The 19,584-nt window shown below is 36.3% G+C and overlaps 1 protein-coding gene and 2 long non-coding RNA genes across 3 annotated transcripts; 2 read left to right on the top strand and 1 right to left on the bottom strand.

Moving 5' to 3' along the window:
• LOC131650624 (protein MAIN-LIKE 1-like) lies at positions 1–2,520 on the top strand. Its single transcript, XM_058920328.1, has 6 exons — positions 1–7; positions 1,035–1,222; positions 1,349–1,537; positions 1,664–2,071; positions 2,228–2,326; positions 2,398–2,520. Exons 1-6 carry the CDS (start codon positions 1–3, stop codon positions 2,518–2,520), a joined length of 1,014 nt encoding a protein of 337 aa, XP_058776311.1.
• A 1,112-nt stretch (positions 2,521–3,632) lies between these two features.
• On the top strand, positions 3,633–4,962 carry LOC131647405 (uncharacterized). Its single transcript, XR_009297822.1, has 2 exons — positions 3,633–4,387; positions 4,711–4,962. It is a non-coding gene; the product is annotated as an uncharacterized LOC131647405 (long non-coding RNA).
• A 3,954-nt stretch (positions 4,963–8,916) lies between these two features.
• On the bottom strand, positions 8,917–10,723 carry LOC131647404 (uncharacterized). The gene is made up of 3 exons (XR_009297821.1): positions 10,351–10,723; positions 9,467–9,977; positions 8,917–9,392 (listed from the first exon to the last, which is right to left on the bottom strand). It is a non-coding gene; the product is annotated as an uncharacterized LOC131647404 (long non-coding RNA).
• Positions 10,724–19,584: the final 8,861 nt, after the last annotated feature.

Below are 19,584 nucleotides of genomic sequence, written 5' to 3'. Positions count from 1 at the left end.
ATGAAAGGTACCGATAGTAGTGTGCAAGAGCTTGTAAGTTGCCTCGTCCTCCAGTTAAAGGCTTCATTTCGCTTTTGGTATAGGTATACCAAACAGCCATCCCCCCAATTCCACTCAGTCACCACATCCAAATCCATGAAGTGCCGGAGGTATGTTACATCCATGTAGTTAGGCCTTTTTCCACAAAAAGGGACGTGTAAACCAAGTACATGAAGTAACACCTCAAAGCACACTGACGGTGATACTGAACAAAGAATTTGTCGGCCTTAGTCTCATAATCAATTGCTGCAATAAGGTGATCGCCATAAAGGTCCTTTAAGAACGAGAACTTTACATGTGCCCCATTAGTCTAGGAACACTTCTTAACAGCCATCTTGAGTGATCGTCATCTCTCCAACCAGAAAGTGGAAAACGACGTCTCCTTGTGTCATCTCTCTACGAATTCCCCCTGCATTTCGTGGCTAATGGTGTTGTAACCGTAATAAAAAAGTCCTAAAATTCCAGAGGCAATAATGGCATCCTTGAACCAATTCGCGTAGGATGATTCAGAGTGAATATTTTGCGAGCATGGCTCACGTACTTTAGCACCGTCAGTTCCTATAAATAAAAAAAGTGTGCTTTGAGGTGTTAATAAAAAAGTAAAATTGGGCTAGGCTTCTCATGAAAAAGTCCCATTTGAGTAGAGGTGGATAAAGAAATGCCCTTATCAGAAAGAGGCGCTGGGAGGTGGAAGAATCTATATGCCACCCTCTAATTAGACTTGGCACCCCCTAAAGGTGTGAAATGACCAAAATATCCAAGATTTTTCATTAACACATTTTAGTAAAGTGAGACACCGGATTTTTCAAATCTTTGGACGATACCGAAAATTTGGCGGAAACAAGTAAGTTTTAGGGTAGATTTTTTGAAATTCCCTGTATTTTCTACTGGAAATTTCACAATTTTCGGTACAAATTCCCATGCCGGAAATTTTAAAAACTCTGGTATTTCTATTTTTTTAAATGCTATTTTTCTTATATTTTTATTTTTTCCAGTGAGGGCTAGAGGCAGAGATGGTACTGTTGCGGGACGGACAATTGATAGAGCGGATGCTCTTGCTCAGGCGGCTGCTGATGAGGCTGGTACCTCAGTGTTACGTGCTGGACGCGTTCCTCTGACCGATTCTAACCGAAAACGGAGGGTTGAGCAGGAGGAGAGGGGGTTACGCGCACCTTGCCACCGGGTTTGTAGAGCATCCACTACCGTGGACGAGTAGGTGGTTCAGGATGAGGTTCCTGAGGTTGAGGCGGTGGCTGCTGTTCGGGAGCAGGTAGTTGTTGCTGAGGAGCAAGTGCCTGTTGCTGAATAGGGGGTTGCTGTTGCTGTTGCTGAGGAGCAGGTGCATGGAGTTGAGGAGCAGGTGTGTGTGGTTGAGGAGGGGATTACTGAGGAGCGGGTGGTGCATGATACGGACACCACCATCGGTGTATCTACGGAGCTATCAATACACACTGATGGAGCTTTTCCAGGAGGACCTTCTGACAAGTCCGTTTTGACAGTATATGCTGACCATGTCGCTTATAAGATATGGTAGGGCGAGATATGTAACATTGCTTAAGTGCTTAATTTTCATTACGCATTTTGATTTATACTACTGTGTTTTAATTGTATTTTTTTGTTATAGGAGCATCCAGTGCTGAAGCTCGCTTCTCACGGGTCGAATTTGAAGAACTTCCCCGAGAGACTGATGCCTGAGCAGGTAGTGAGGATAGTTGGGGACTTTCATTTAATGGACTTTGCTGGATGCTCCCTAACGATGCTGGACGCCCCTCTATTATTAGCTTTTATTGAGAGGTGGAACCCGGAGACATCATCCTTCCATCTTCCATTCGGGGAGATGACGGAGACTTTGGATGATGTGCATTCCCTATTTCACCTTCCGATTGCTGAGACAATTTTACAACAGTTCATAGCGACCCAGGCGACGGCGGTGCGCATGGTGATGAATGCTTTGGAGATTGATGAGGTGGTTGTGCTTAAGGAGTTTGGTGACGCTCGGGGCTTTCACATCAGGATGTCTTGGTTGAGGAAGGTTTATTAGGAGCTTGTCGATGCAGGGAGGTACCAAGCTGCCGCAAGGGCGTACATGCTACATCTATTTGCATGTACTCTCTTTGCAGACAAGTCTGGAGTTTATATAGATGGCTTCTATCTTTCTCTATTCAGCGACCTTGACACCCCATGTTAGGCTTGGGGAGCAGCAGCAGTGACGATGCTGTACACGGCGCTTGATGTTGCATCTCGTCCTGACACCATACAACTTGCTGGTTATATGAGCTTGTTATATGTAGATATTTTTACATGGTTTTTTGTGTTTTATTATAATTTACCTGGGCTTGATTATTTTTATTTATGTAGTGTTGGATCTACGAGCACTTCCCTCAAATTTGTGAGCGGAAGATTCAGCATTGTGCAGATGCATGCAGACCCATGTGCAAGGAGGTGGAAGGCCAAACAGGCCCTTCCAAGAAGGGTGATTGAGTATAGGCGAAGGCTAGATGCTCTGACGCTGGATCATTTCATCTAGACACCGTATACATGTCGCCTCTCTCATCGTCCTTTTGATGTATCTTTCTTATATTCAGGGTATGTCAGATGGGAGATCCATGTGACTAGACACTTGCCTAAGAGGTGTCTACGCTTGTATGGCTATATACAGGGCATCCCACGGCCTCCTTGTATATTTGTATACTTTGTACAAACATCTTTTGTACGATCATCTTTTTTATTGCATAGTTAACAAACATCAGATGACAAACAACAAGCATAAACAGTATTCTGAAACATGAAAACTTAGGCACTAACGGATGACTCTGGAAAAATGAGACACTTCATTATGTCGCCCACGGACCTTTGGATCTGCGCATCCAATTCGATCGCACCTTTAGTTTTCCTACCGAGAAATGATTTCCACACGGTCTTCACATCTTCATCATTCTTCAACTCGATTAAGTTGTATTTCACCCTTCTATTTGTATCAATCCAGTCCTCCCGAAACTCGATCTTTGTCACCCTTCTATTATCGGAATCAGGCAGCAAATTATTCAACGTTTCTTTCAAGGTGACAAAGGATTCAGGCCCATATGGAATCATGGTTTAAACAGCAGGGTTACAACCATTGAAATACACTTCTACATTTATCAAATACTGAGGAAGATGTATTTTTTTTGAAATGATGTGTTATCCAATAACCCTAACACCCATATTTATACTAATGGTGGTGCATTCTAGATCACACAAATGTGTCGGTGCAATCAGGACCCTCCAAAAGTGTCGGCAAAATCTCAACCGTTTAAAAAACCAAAAATTGAAACATACCGGAAATTTTAGTTATAATGAAATTTCCGGTACTATCCGGAAATTATAAATTTACGGTATACTGAAAATTTTAAAATAACTACAATTTTCGGTATGATGTACTGGAAATTTTCTTATAACTGAAAATTCCGGTATGTTGTACCGAAAATTTCTTTTGGAAATTCTTTGCATCTCAATTTTTTTCAGCAAGGGTAAAATTGGGTTAAAAATTATGGGAGGGGGTGGCATGTAAATTTCTCTGGGAAGTGAGATCAAGCAAACTGGGTTAGGCTTCTCATGCCAAAGGCCCATTTGAGTAACACTCTCTAGAAACCCTAAGTTACTGACCAAAAGGAAAGGTTGCGCTAAAATATTCATTTTACCCGAAATTAATTTCACTGATATCGATTAAGAAGAAGACAAATAAAATAGAACGCAATGCTCTCTCGATCCACTCATTTGCTTTCTCTACGAATCCTCCATAAACGAAAAAAAGAAAGAAAACAACGCAATATCTCATCTCTCGACACTCTGTTCTTTTTTGCCATGGATTCTCTTTACTTCTGATTTTCACTCTATTCTTCCATGTTCAAAGCAAAAAAGCTCTAAAATCGGACTTGAATCCCTGAGAAAAAAACCCAAAATCGACCAAGCATCCGTCTTGTCATTGATGGAGAGTTTGCTCGATTGGTGAGGTTCTGTCGGGAATAGACGCGTGTTGACAAGGGTTGTGTATTGCAGGTTCGGAGTTTGTGGTTAAGGATGGGTTTTGTGATGGTTTAGTGGTTGAAGGTGAGTATGAATATGGGTTAGGGTTGATCTTAGAAGAAGTTCTTTGTGCTATCTGTTGCAGGTATGTGAAGGTTTATGGGACTAAGGGGAGAGTATGAGTTATGGTTGAGTGTTGTGGTTTTGAAGTGAAGTTGAGAGTAAGTGAGGAAAGGTTTAGTTTGAAGGTTTGTGTGATTTATGGGTAGAGTTAAAGTAGAGCATTTGTAAGGTTTTGTGTTGGTGATGTTCCTTGTGTGAAGTTAAGAATTCTTTGAAGGAGGTTAGTTAGGTTTGAGGGATTATTGTGTGCTTTCTCTTTTGTTGTTGTTCGTGGCTTTTGGTGGTTGCGTCCCCCTCTATGACTGAGAAAGCATGAGTTTAAGTAGTGAATTGGTTTGGATGAATGCTAGGTTAGGATAGAAATTGTTAGGTTTGAAGTTATAAGTGGAAAAGTTACAGTAGACTTTCTTGTTACATACCATTGTCTTGCCATTTTCTTGCAACTTTCAAGTTTCACTTTTCCTTTGTCTTCTTGTGAGCTTTTTTTACTTTGTTCTTCTGATTTTTACTTATGGTTCATGAATTTTCTCCTTTTTATTCAAGGTAACTTCATGGAACATGATGGAAGGATGGTGAAAGCTTTGGTTGGAAGCTTGAAGATAGAGAAATGTCTATGGAGATATGCTTGGAAACCAAATTTGGCATGAAATTATGAAGAGCTCAGCTTTGTAACTTTGTTAATTTAGGTTTAGGCTTAGAACTTAGGAGGAATCTTGAATAGGAAAATTTGCTTTTTCTCTTAAAGGAATTCTCTTGTAAATTGGCTTGCAACATGAAAGAAACATTCTTGTAATATTGTCAAAAACGAATGAACTTTGCCTTTTTCACTCTTGAATCAAACATTTGCCATTCTTTTGTAACTTGACACCTAATCTTGAATTCTCAATGGAAAGAAACGTAACTTCACCAAAACCAATGATCATGACCAAAATGGTTCTTGAATGGATGACAGCACAAAAGTCTTGATATCCAAAGAATAACTTTAGGTCTTAGCCGTTGACTAAATGACTTCCTCAAGTGATTTGTTTTAAATGCATATATGAAGTAGCTTGGTGGAAGGACTTGAATTGTCTTGAACAGATAAAGAACAAGATTAGATCAAATAAAAATCAAACCTCCAAGGTTGACTTAGTTGATCAAGAGGTCAAAAGGAAATGAAATAAATCTCTATGCTTCCTTCATTAGACTAATGAATAATGAAACAACCTCTACTCTCTTTCATCACAATGGTAAACAATGAATCACACTCCTGATTTAGAATTAGGTTAACAAGGTAATGCACTTATGGACTTTCTTCTTTTCTAGGCAACTACCCAGTGAACTAGGGTTTAGTTCAACTCCCCATATCTAAACCATAATCTTGATATACAATCAATACACAACCACAGTTAAATGGTGAACATAGGGAGAAACCATAATCTTCTGATTAAGCCTACCATAACCATGCCTTGATCCACAAATGAAATCCAAGCAAATAAGATCTTTGAAACAAAACAAATGATACACGTGGATGCAAATGGGAATGAATAATTGATAGAAAGATATGGACACGAATAATGAGAGGAAAAATTTTGGGGTATGACACAAGACACACATATTGAAAGCCCTTTCTCCTCCCTTACCTGATTTTCAAGCAAAGCAAGCTCTAGAGCAATGGTGACCTTCTTCTACCTGAAGCCTTAGGTTGCCTCCTTTGCATCTTTTTCAATTCCTCCCAATTCTACGTATCACAAATCAATTCTCTCTCAATTTTCTCTTTTAACACAAAGTTTAATCCTTTATTTTGGTTCTCCCTATTTCACCCTCACTCAATCCTTTAATTCCCACATTACTCTTCCTACCTTTATTTTCTATTTTTATTTAATAAAATAACTCAATATTTCACCAAACACCACTAATTTCTTCTATTTTATTTTAATAATTAAAAATAACTTTTAAATTAATTATCTCTAATTTTTTCCACCACTCAATTTCATTATTAAAAAGAAATAACTATTTAATATAATTATTTATACTAATTTAATCATTATACCAACTCACCCATATTCTCACTACACCCAACCACAAAACTTATACACATAAAAAAAACACCATTTATGTAATTAAAACATAAATAATTCGATTAAATAAATTAATCAAATTTCGGAGTGTTGTAGGTAGAAGATTTTCTAGTATAATTTCACATATATGTCTTTCTGTTTTCAGGCAGGTGTTAAGTACGACCAACTTCCTGATGTTGTTGTGATATGTTACTTTGAGGTGGACCAGGGAAGCCATTGTATTAACCTCTCCCAAAAAGGACATGCTGATAATGCCATTGAAATCACTCTTACACTGAACCACCAGGAAACTAAGGGTTATTTTCATTTTTCCTTTCCTTACTTCGACCAATAGTGGTAAATATGTCATTCCACAAGGGTGAGTTATGGAATCATTGAAGGCTAGGAGACCTCCGTCATTGCATGGAATCAGATCTAGTTGGTGGAGTCCTAGTTGCTCGAGTGTATCAATGTAGAGAAGGTTCCACGTGAAGGTTGAGAAAACACTTAGAGGGGGGTTAAATAAGTGGTTCTTTAAAAAATTGATGAAGGAAAGATAAACAGAACACAATTATTTTTATCCTGGTTCACCTTCTCAATAAGGCTACCTCCAGTCCACCCTCAACAAGGTGATTTGCCTCTCAACAGAGGTCTTAATCCACTATAATCAGAACTTGATTACACTTGCACGACCAACTGCCGTGACTCACAATACAGTGCACGAGCCAAACTGCTGGTGACTAACAATCCTGCACAAACCAACTGTTTGTGACTAACCAACTTCTAAGATTCAACTAGTCCTAGACTTCTTGAGACTCCTGACCCAACTGGTCTATTAAGGACTCATCTACCTCGTAACTTCTGATGACAGTGTATAGTATTGCTTCTAGAAAGTTGTAATCACCACTGTGATATTTCACTAAGTTTAAGTACAAAGTAATGAACTCTGAGAATGAATATGAAAGTTTGCTTTAGAGAGTTTTTCTTCACACTTAATGAAATTTTCAAAAAAATGATGTTCTCGTCTATGATTGTTGTTTTTTATTCAAGCGATCATGAGTATATATAGACTCAGAATTTTTGCCTGTTAACTTCAACTCCTTTTTGCAGCATTAAATGACTTGCGTGTTTGTCTCAGCTTTTGTTTTCTTCCAAGGATTTGCATGTGGATAGCTTCTTCAATCAACCTTGGGAATTGCGCTTTTGGAGTGTTGCAGCCGTTTTACTAATGATTATGTCTTTAACGACTTTATTTTAAATCAATCTTCTGATTAGCTGTGCATTTCAGCTTCTGTTGTAGATATATTCTTTCGTGATCTTCTGTTCAGCTTTTTATTTCAACTTCTGTTGTAGGTGTATTTGCTGCGGTTTGGTGCAGTATCAAAAGTTGTCTTGAAGACTTGAGTATCTCTTGCATTTATCCAGCTTTACATTTATTCCAAGTTCTGATTGTGCTGGTACTGATACATCTTCTGAAATCAGAAATATATAATTAGAGTACTATGTTTGCTTATACAAAATTTATTTGTTTTGTTATCATCAAAACACTAAAATATGATTAGAACCAAACTATGTTCTAACACCACGAGCTCCCATTGTCCACGAAGAAACCAACGACTATATGATCCACCACTATAATCATTATAACCAGCGTTAAATCCGCGTTTGGGATTACATTTATCTTCTCGTGATCTCGAAACCCTAGCATTAACCTATCTTTATTTTGTGATATGGTATCAGTCATTTCTTCGATGAGGCTTTCCGATGGTGGATCTCTGTCATACAATGCTTTCCCACATATCTCATCGAAGACGAAGGGTTGAGCTTGGACAAGATCGGGGAATTCATCAGAGTTCTACAGTGGGGTGTAAGAGGTTATCTTCTTCATCTTATGGTGGTATTGATAGAGATACGACTTTTAGATTGAGAATGATCTGGTAGTGAAATATCGCAAGAATTAGAAGTCAATTTCCACATACGACATCATTATTCCCTGTTGGAACCAGAATTAATGTTGATTGATGATGTTGAACTCTTGAAGTGGTGATGTTGATCTCCGATATGGTGGTGCGGGGTGAACCTACAAGGTTAGCACTCCAACACCCAAGTATCTTGAATCTTATGTGTGCTGCATATATACGTGGAATAATTTCTATTGAGTTATATACGGTTGGGCTGAACATATGGATCTTCCATATTAACCAACCTTCTAACCGATCCAAAACACAATTAATCCAACTAATCAATACTCTAATTTAAAGATGTTAAACGTATTTTTATTCAAACAATTTTTAATGAGAGAAACACTAGACAAAAAGATTACCAAAGTGCTCAACAACCAAAAGAAAAAACTACTGCTCCCTCCGTCTTATAATAAGTGTCTTATTTGAGTCACTACGCCGTTCAAGGGCTTTAAAAGCGCTTTTATTGGCCTTTAACAGCGCTTTAAAGCGCTGCCAAAGCCAGCGCTGCTATAGGCTACGAAAGCGCTTTTAAAAGCGCTCTGGTAGGCCCCCCTATAAGAGCGCTTTTCTGGAAAAAGCGCTCTTGTAGGCCCCCCTTTAAGAGCGCTTTTCAGGAAAAAGCGCTCTGGTAGGCACCCCTATAAGAGCGCTTTTTTCAAAAGCGCTTTCGTATGTTGCGTTTTTTTTTTTATGCTTTTTATTATTTCTAAACCTGCACTTTTTGGCAGCAATATTTTAGAACCTGTAATTTACTATTTTTTGGCAGTATTTTTTCATGAACCTATAATTTATCATTTCAAATCGATATATACCATTATAATCGATATCGATTATATACAAAAAAAGTATTATATTATATACCATTAATGTAAATCAAAATACATATATACATATTTCTAAACCAAAACAACTAAACCAATTCACATATTTCTAAACCAAAACAACTAAATGGGAAACAACTTCCGAGTTCTTATGCAACCAATGTACGCTTCCTGTATTATCTGGAGCTATGTTGTATTGATGCTTTAGTGGAGAACCAGTAGTCACCTAAGCTATGTTGTATTGTGTCACAGAATATGAATCAAATAACTGTACCCCGAACGATCCTGCCACAGAAGACGACTTCGGGGTACATTACTTGATTCATATTCTGTGGAACATAATCGGAAGGGGCACATTGTGTTCTATCCTTTACCAATCCATCCACTGTTTGAAGCTCAACCTACAATAGAAAAACGTGATTATTTACACAACATTCACATTAAACTTAGAAGTAAACTTTGAAGCTCAACCTACAATAGAAAAACGTAATTAGTGTTAACCGCAAATATCACATTCACTCAGAAAAGGCCAATCTATCCTCCATAGCCTGAAAAAACCATCAAAAAAGGCCAAACACTAAAACAATATGTTCAACAGAAAATATAACCAACAAAACACAAATCAGAAACCAACCAACCGGGGTTTTGTTAACCGCAAATAGAATCTGCCCTAACTCAGATTTTAATTCCGAAAAGAATTCTTCGTTTAATCTGCATAACAAAACACTCCATCACAACAGAATTATTCGGATCTTTGATAGAATTTTTTATAGCTTTCAAACAGAAGATATCAGTTTCAGTCCCATAGCTTATACCAGAACTAATCAGCAACAAGAAACTAACAAAAACATGATAACTGAAAATCCAGCTACTCAGAACAACCATCATCTTCATCAAAATCATAAACACAAACCTAAAAGTAGTAATCCAGAAACCTCATTCATCAGTTTCCATAGCACTAAAAACAATTCTCCTAAGAACACACCCTGAAAAAATAAATAAAAATAACAGAAACACAGTTCAGAACTTCACACAGACCAAGTCAATTAGTCAACCATAAAAAAAAGAGCAAGTCAATAAAAAACCTTAATTTAGAACAAAACTAACACAACCATGACATAAAGGAAACTAAATCATCAAAAACATGAGAAACCCATCAATGTAAAATACACATATATGAATGAAAAAAACATAAATTATCGATTTTTCACATAAAGACTAAAAGACCCACCTGGGTTTTTCACAACCCAGTGAAGCTTAGATGAAAATTTCCTATACCCAGAAGATAATTCAAAAAGTAAAGAGAGAAATAAATATAAAGTTAGAAACTTTGAGATAAGAAACGGAGAAGGAAGTTACCTGAAGATGATAATTGTGATAGATTTGTTGTGAAGAAAGAAGCGGACGAACGGAGATTCACGTCAGACAAAGAGAACGAAATCGAAAGAGGGTTTAAGTCACCGGTGATTGATCGGAGAAGAAGAGGAAGACGATCAAAGGAAGAGAGAAGCCGCCACAGTTTTGTTGAAGATGAAGGGCGTCGTTCTTGTGTTGAGGAGAAGAAAAGAACGTGTTTTGACCAACACAAACCCTATTTTTATTCTGTTAGTTAATTAATTTTATTTTAATGAGGGCTACAAGAGCGCTTTTCAGAAGCGCTTTCATAGGCCACTCTATACCAGCGCTTTCTCTTTAAAAGCGCTTTCGTAACCCCCCACTTTAAGAGCGCTTTCAAAAGCGCTTTCATATCCACCCCCTATAAGACCCCTATAAGAGCGCTTTTGAAAAGCGCTGTCATAACCCACCCTTTAAGAGCGCTTTTGGAAAGCGCTTTCATACCCACCTCCTATAAGAGCGCTTTTGAAAAGCGCTTTCATTGCCCCCCCTTTAAGAGCGCTTTTCTAGCGTGTTTTTTTATTTTGTTTTTAACCAAACCTACGAAAGCGCTTTTGTGAATAAGCGCTGTTGTAGGTGCGCTTTTAAAAGCCAATTTTGGCGTAGTGAGTTTTGCGCGGTTTTTAAGAAAATGATTAGATGTGTTGATTTTAATGAAAAAGTTAATATTATTTACTAAAGTACCCTTATTTATTATAGGTAGTGGAGTTGTTGAAAAACGTGAAAGTTAATATATAAGGGTATAGTAACGGAAAAAAATAATAAATGTTGCATTGGTATTCTAAGAGACATTTTTTTGAGACAAAAAAAAAAGTGCAAATGAGACACTTATTATGAGACGGAGGGAATATTTTAATTTTTATTATAAATTGTTTTGACATCTTTTATGTATTAAAAATATATTTATTATTTAATCAAAATGAGAAAATATGAAAAATTTGACAAAATTGTCTTTCATCAATAAATACAGTACATCACATAAACCAACAACATAGGTGGGCAACAACCAACAGGCTAAATTAATTTTCGTGTTGACTTCTATTTACCAATTACTAATGTGTTTGTCCAATATGTCATTTTCAATACAATTATTAGGCCTAATAGTAATAATCAAATTATTAAAATAAATAATTATTAATTATAAGGGTCATACTAACATGTGCTTTTAAGATAAATGTTAAAGATATTATAATTAAAAAAAATTAAATATAATAAAATTATATTTAAAATTTCAATACATTGAAAGCACATGTTTTAAAAAAAAATTATATAAATAGCTTATTAACATGTCATTGGGACACATGTTAGTTTTTTCTTAATTATAATAATTAACAAGAAATAATTCTCTCTCTAAAAATACTGTACTAATTAAAAGGAGTCAATAGAGTCTCTCTGTACACAAAAATAAAGAGTCTGCATGTTTCATGGTTGAAAGTTGACTGGAAATAGAGAAGCAAAGACGTGTGGTTACTTTTTATTTTGGGATTAGTTTTTTTAATACCGTGATTTTTATTTTTTACTATGATATATTGGAAAGTAATATTTAAGGGATATAAATAAAAAAAAATTGAATTTCATAATACCTATTTAAAAGTAAAAATTTTATGAAATATAAAAAACTTTATAATTTTTGTAGGTTTAAATTCACATTTAATCCCCAATTTTTGATTAAAAAAAAATAGAACCTTTGTTACAAATTTCAGTTTTTCTATTTAAAAATTTTAAAATTATTTTGCTACCCTCTATTTTTGAGATGTGGTGTATATGTGGCCAAGTCATTTTTCAAGTTTCGTTGTCTATATTATATTAATAATTATTTAATTTTAATAATAATAATAATAATAATAATAATAATAAATATTATAATATTAAAAATTAATTTTTATTTCTCATATTCTTTAATTTTGGTAACAAAGCAAAAACTTTTATAATCTGATTTTTTTCAAATTAAACTAATAAAGCTCTATTTTCAGACTCTTACCAAATATGTTTTTTAAGACATCAACTTTAACATTTTCAAAAAGTTATAAATTTTAACCTTTTTCACTTCAACATCACAAGTACATCAAGAAGATAAAATCCAAATTAGCTTTAACACAATAAATGATGAGAATATGAGAACAAGTAGTATTTTGGAGTTTAAGATTTTTGGATTTATTTTTTTTCAAATAGCTTAGTAGTTGAAGTTTGTCCTTTAAAAATAAACGAGTAGAATGTCGCAGATTCGAATCCGCATATTTAATGTTTTTTTTAATAACTATTAACTAAACTCGTTTAACGAGACCATATTGTTTAGTTTAAATTGTTGAAGAAGATGATAAGTGTAATGGTTAACAATAAGAAAAATGTTTCACTTACGTTTTAACTAGCCTGATGCTCCGTTCTCTCTCCTTCTTTGGTACCGTTCTCTCCGCTTAACGCCAGTTAGGGAGGTTGTGCAGGCGATTTTGCTGGTGTCTCCTGCGTTATGAAGTGGAAGACGGTGTCGAGAAAGGGTTTTAGAAATATTAAACCTAGGTGGGATGTGTTTCCTTTCAACTGGAGAGGAAGGAAGGAGGATGTGAAGGAGGTAGCTTCTATCTTTTGCTCGGATTTGCCTGATAGAACTAGAGGTGAGGATTTGGTCAGTTTGTTTGGGTGTGTAGGGAAGTGTGTAGAGGTTGTGATTTCTCCTAGAAAAAACAAATGGGGGAAAAAAGGTTCGGATTCGGTAAATTTAGGGAGGAGGGGGATTTGAGAATGTTAGTTGTGAAGTTAGATGCTATCATGATTGATGGGGTTAAGATCCATGCTAACATTCCCTGATTTGTTCGCAAGAAGGAAGAAAACAGTAAGGGTGGCGACAATAGCGTTCCTTTTTCTTTGAAGTTAGTATTCCCGAAGGCAGTGTTTCCATTTAGAGGGGTGGCGTGATTATAAGAGGAAAGGGTGCTTTATTGTTTGCATATGGTGTTAGAAACGATTCGAAGAAGGCAAAGCATGTTCTTGAGAGTATTATTTTCTCTCCGGACACAGGGGTGAAGGCTTCGTTAACCAAGGCGTATGTTGGTTTGGTGCACAATCTGGGTTCATCCTATAACATTCAGGAGAGGTTCTTCTCTGAAGGTTATTTTGTGATAAAAGTCACACCTTTAGGTGCAAACATGTGCTTGTTGGAGGAGTCGGAGGAATGCGAGATTTGCGACTTAATATGTGATGCAGAGTCTTGGTGGAAACAATGGTTCCACACAATCAGGCCTTGAAGGGAGACTGATATTGATAACAAGCGAGTCTACTGGATTCGTATATTGGTGTTCCTTGTCATGCGTGGACTGTCTAATTCTTCGAAATATTGGTGAACACATTTGGCACTTATGTGTGTTCTGATGAGAAAATTATTAAAAGAACAAGTTTTGGAGTGGCAAGAGTGTTGGCTCGGTTACCGCGTGAAATGGTTGGAAGAGTTTAGTGTTATGAAGATTGATGGCGTCTCCTTCACTTTGAGTTTGAAGGAGGAATTTTCCATTCACACATCTCCGACATCTAGGTTCTCGGAAAGGGGAAATATCGGAATCTAAGGTTTCTTTTTTGGAGGAGGCTTCGTCGGGTGATTTTAGGGATGCAGAGGTAGGAGGGGTGACATTCAGGAGGCGATTGTGCCGCCGGTGGTGGTATTGTCTGTGCTAGAAACGTTTGTTAATGAAGTTGTGGAGGAGTCGGAGGGACCAGGGGTCAATGGATTTATCCATGGAGAAAGTTGTGAGTCTGATGGTTATGTTTTGGGGGATAAAGTGGTTACAGCTTTATCCTTTGATCGGGTTGTGGTGGCTTTAAAGGGGAACACATGTGGGGAGAGAAGGAGTGATAATGTGGTGGGTGATTAGGATAACGTGTCGTATGCATTAAAGTCTAAGGACAGTTATTCTTTGGATATTATTCCTGAATCTGTAGGGCCCGCGAGTTTATGGAAGAAAATATATGGGAAAAAGGTGAAGTTTAGGTATATTTCATATTCTATTGGGTTTTTCAAACATTCTAAGGGGAGGCCCAAGTCGAGTAAGAAAAAGAAAGTTAAGGCTTGGAATAGGAGTCAGGGGATGTTGATAACTGTGGTAGAGTCGGATCCTATTTCTTCTTTCCATATTTTTGGGTCTGGAAGTTTCGCTACTGGGGCGGAGATTCCAAAGAGTTCTTGTTACAGGGGCCATCCGGAAGCGTCAGACATCGTTAGAAGTAATAGTAGGAATTTTGGACAGCTTGAATCCAATATTGGGAAGAAGTTATGGAAGCTTATTTCAGAATTGGGGGTGGAACCTGTAGATTCAAAAAAAGATTTCGTGTTCAAAATTGATGAGATGGAAATAGTAGATAAAAAAAGAAAGTTGGGAAGGAAGGAGAAATGCATTTTGTCTTAATTAATATTGGTTCTCTCAATATTAGAGGAGGAGGAAGTAGTGTGGAGAGAACGAGGATCAATCAAATTATTGTTAAAGGTAAAGCTGATTTTTTCCTTATTCAAGAAACAAAATTTAATTCTATCTCTGCTGCTACTGCTGGTAGCTTTTGGAGGAGTCAGTTTGTGGATTATTCATTTTTGTCGTCCTTTGGAGCTTCAGGGGGTTTAATTTCGTTGTGAAATTCTGATAGAGTCCGGGTTTTGTGAAGTTTTAGAGGAGTAGATTATTTGTGAGTAAAATCCATTTGGAAGGAGGAAGTTTATTATATTGTAAACGTCCATTCTCCTTGTTCTATTGTTGAGAAACAAAGGTTATGGGGGAAGTTACTTCATTTGAAATCTCTGTTTTCGGATGGTGAGTGGGTGATCGGAGGAGATTTTAATGCTGTGAAGAATAGTAGGGAGAGGAAGGGGAGTACGGGTTTGTACATAAGAAGTGAATGGAGGGATTTCTCGGAATTTATTGACTTGAGCAATTTGGTGGATATTCCTAGTAAAGGCAAGAAGTTTACTTGGTTTTGATGGGATGGGAAAGCTAGAAGTAGAATTAATAGATTCTCATTGGCGGATAATATGGTGAAAAAGTGGGGTATTGTTGGTCAATTGGTGGGGAATCGAGATATATCAGATCATTTCCCGATTTGGTTGATTTGTGACAAAGCGAATTGGGGTCCTAAACATTTCAAGGTGAATAATGAATGGTTTTCAAATAGGGATTTTTTGCCATTTGTAGAGAAGGAATGGAAAGATATTTTGGTGGAAGGGAGAGGCGACTATGTGCTTAAAGAAAAATTGAGGCTCCTTAAGGAGATGTTAAAATGGTGGAATATGAATATTTTTGGGAACTATGATCTGGCAGTGGAAGAAGGGGTGCGAATTATGAATGAAGGAGACGAGATGGTAAATGATGTTGATGGAGGGGAGGTAGATTTGGGGGTTGTGGAGGGTGATAGAAAAAGAAGGGCGTGTAGTGATTTTTGGTTGAACCTTAAGATAAAAGAGAACATGTTGATCCAAAAGTCTAGATTGAAATGGTTGAATGATGGGGATTCCAATAGCAAGTATTTTCACAGGGTTATGAAAGATAGGAGGACTCGTAATTATATTGGTTCCATTTTCTCGGAGAGGGGAATGTTAGATTCAGTGGTGGAGGTGAAGTAGGAAGTGAAAAATCATTTTGAGAAGAAATTTTCTGGAGTGGATCACGGGAGGTTGATTTTGGAGGGAATTTCTTTTTCTCGCTTAAATTGGGTTGAGAAGGATTGGCTTGATGCCCTGTTCTCGGAGGCGGAGATTAGGGATGCGATTTAGAATTGTGAGGGATCTAAGAGCCCGGGTCCCGATGGGTATTCCTTTCTATTTATAAATAAGTGATGGGAGTTTATGAAGGTTGATTTTATCAATTGTTTTTCGAGCTTTCATCGTAAGGCTCCCTTATCAAAGGCTATCATTTTTTCTTTTCTCATCCTTATTCCAAAGAATTCCAATCCTTTGGGGCTTGATGATTATATGCCAATTTGTTTAGTGGGTTGTATTTATAAAGCTATTTCTAAACTCTTGGCTTTGAGGTTAAAGAAAGTGTTGCATTCGGCGGTGTTTAATTGTCAAAGCGCTTTGTTCTGGGAAGACAATTATTGGATGGTGTTTTGGTAGCTAACAAGGTGATGGATATGGCGAAGAAGGACGAGAATAGTTATCTTCTTTTTAAGGTGGACTTTGAAAAGGCTTACGATAATGTGTGTTGGGATTTTCTTAGATTCATGTTGAGGAAAATGGGCTTCGGTGACATTTGGTTGAAGTGGATGGAGGCTTTAATTTTTGCGAGCAAGATGTCGGTGTTAGTTAATGGAAGTCCTACCAAGGAGTTTGTGGTGGAGAAAGAGTTGAGGCAAGGTGATCCTTTATCGCCGTTTCTCTTTGTTATTGTTGCGGAGGGTTTGAAGGGGTTGGTTAATAAGGCGGGGGAGATTGGCGAATATGTGGGGTTTAACGTTAGGAGAGCTTGTAGTGTGTATTTATTGCAATTTACGGATGATACTCTAATGATCGGCGAGGGGACTGGGAAGCAAGTGTGGGTCGTCAAAGCTATTCTTAAAGGTTTTGAAATGGCGTCGGGTCTTTGAATCAACTACCATAAAAGTAAGCTTATTGGGGTGAATGTTAGCGATAACTTCATGGAGTTTGCTTCTACCTTTTTGGCTTGTGGGAGGGAGGACAACCAATTTACTTTCCTTGGGATTTCTATAGGTATTAATCCTAGAAGGATTTCTTCATGGAATTTAATTTTGAATAAACTCATGGCTAGGCTCTCGGAATTGAAAAACCGATTTTTATCTTTCGGTGGTAGGTTGACTCTTCTCAAATCGATTCTTGGTATTCTATCGATTTTTTAACTCTCTTTTTACAAGGTTCCTAAGAAGGTTCTAAAGGATATTTCGAGTTTGGAAATCAATTTCCTATGGGGAGGCGTGGGGGAAAAGAGGAAAGTCCATTGGGTTAGTTGGAAGATCATTTGTTTACCTATCGAGAAGGGTGGTTTTGGTATTCGTAGGGATCTGTGATTTTAATTTGGCTCTCTTGAAAAAATGGTGGTGGAGGATTTTTAATGGTTCGGAAGATTTATGGTATAAGGTGTTGAAAGCTAGATACAGTGATATTAATCTTCAAGTTGTTTCGGGTGATGATATCAAGTGCATAATTTCTTCGAAATCTTTATGGTGGAAGGACATATTGTCTTTGGAAAAAAATTACTTTGTTGATAATCGTAGATTTGTAATTGGAAACGGTTTTAACACTTCCTTTTGGCATGCAAATTGGTCGGAGGGAAAGTGCTTAAGGGATTTATTTCCGGAGGCTTACGCCATTTCGGATTTGAAATGTGTGGCAATGGCGAGGATAGGTGGTTGGAGCAATGGGGAATGGGTGTGGGGATATTTCGGCATTTCGACGTTGACAACCCGTCCAATTGTCATTGGTGCAGTATCTGCAGTCTCTTTTTGGGGCTGTTCGGCTTTACCCGGCTATGAGGGACGACGTGATTTGGTTAGCAGATCCGGGAAACGTTCTTACGGTACGCAGTTGTTACAATCTTTTTTATTTTTTCCATGTTCCTAGAAGGTTGGATGTTGAGTTGGTTAGAGTTTTCTATGTTATTTGGAAAGTGGTTGTGCCTTAAAAGATCAAGGCTTTTGGTTGGAGATATTTAATCAATAGGTTGTCCACAAAGGATCTTCTTCTTTATAGAGGTATTTATTTTTTGACTCATATTGATTGTAGTTTTTGTGGTTTGGAGAGGGAATCGTTGTCTCATATTTTGTTTAGTTGTTATGTTTCCTCTTTGGTTTGGAAGGAATTGGCTTCTTGGGTTGGTTTCGTTGATTATAATTTTGTTGATATTTGGAGTAGTTTTATTGTTTGGTTTAATTTTTGTAAATCCAAAAAGGTAAAGTCTGGTAGGGAAGTGACATTTTGGTTGGCAATCTGTTGGTCAATTTAGAAGCTAAGGAATGTGATTACTTTCCGTAATGATTCTTGGGCCGTTCCCAATTTTATTTGGAGCATTAAGGAGCTCATTTGGAGGTGGTCTTTTATCAGGAAAGTTACTCGCACCAACTATAATTTCTATGAGTTTGTCAATTCTCTATTGTTGTATTTCTCATAGGATGTAAATGGGGTGTAATTTTCCGTGAGGTGTTTTGTTTTGCCCCGCTTTTTTGTAATCCCTTCTTTAGAACTTTTGATTCTCTTTAATGAAATTCTGATTAAAAAAAAACAATAAGAAAATTTAATTAAATAATAAATTTTTATTTCAAAATTTATAATGATTTCATTGTTTATGTTTAATCAACATGCTGAGGTGGATTATTTGTTTACAATGGTTCATTGATTCAACACCTTTTTTTTCTCTTCATTTTTTACACTCCACATCATTTTCTCTCCCTTCCACCTAATAATTTAACACGTATTCAACTTTTATTAATTACAATATTTTTTTTTAAAATAAAATTCAACACTATATCCTACCACTTTTATTTCATATTCTTATTTTCTTTTATATTTTTTTTTATGATTACATATTAATAACAATTATCAATTGAAATTAAATTAAAATAATTAAGAGTTAAATATTTTTTTTCTAATTTAATAATTTATTTGAATTTTTTTTTTAATTTTGGGCAATTGATAGTGTAATTAGTAGAATTTTGTGTGTTAAAAGAGTTATTGTTGGGATCCATTTCACTAAAAAGATATTTAGAACTACAAACAAGAATTTATTGGAGGCTAAATAGAAAAATTAAAGAGAAAAAAGTCAATTTTTTTGTGTCCAAATCAAATGAATCATATATCTGTTTATAGACAAAAAAAATGATGAATTTTAGTGAAAATAAAAATAGATAAAAAACTAATTTATTATAAAATAATTGTTCCAAATAATTATGATGAAATAAAAATTTAAATAATCAAATTAACGAATAAGATTTTGCAAAGTATATGATGTGGTCTCACTCACTACTCATTCAACATGTTGAATATATTCAACACCAATTAATCCACGTCATATTCAACATCTCATTCAACACACCATTGAAAGCATTCAACAATTGAAAAAATTATTCAACACCCCATTGCAAGTGATCTTATACACTGTCAATCTCACCCAATGCCATATCATAAAAAATGTAGAAGACAAAAAAAAACTCAAAATTTATTAAATAAAAAAAATAAAAAGTAAATTTTTTAATAGGAGGATTAACACATGATTT

This window comes from Vicia villosa, linkage group LG2 (assembly GCF_029867415.1).
Source record: "Vicia villosa cultivar HV-30 ecotype Madison, WI linkage group LG2, Vvil1.0, whole genome shotgun sequence".
In the NCBI taxonomy this organism is placed as follows: domain Eukaryota; kingdom Viridiplantae; phylum Streptophyta; class Magnoliopsida; order Fabales; family Fabaceae; genus Vicia; species Vicia villosa.
The sequence above is the reverse complement of the archived record's forward strand: the minus strand, read 5'-3'. Positions and strand labels throughout refer to the sequence as shown.

Coding starts and splice junctions, on each gene's coding strand:
- LOC131650624 (XM_058920328.1), top strand. Junction 1,223..1,348: donor TACGCGCACCTTGCCACCGG/GTTTGTAGAGCA, acceptor GTTGCTGAATAG/GGGGTTGCTGTTGCTGTTGC. Junction 2,072..2,227: donor GGATGTCTTGGTTGAGGAAG/GTTTATTAGGAG, acceptor ACCCCATGTTAG/GCTTGGGGAGCAGCAGCAGT.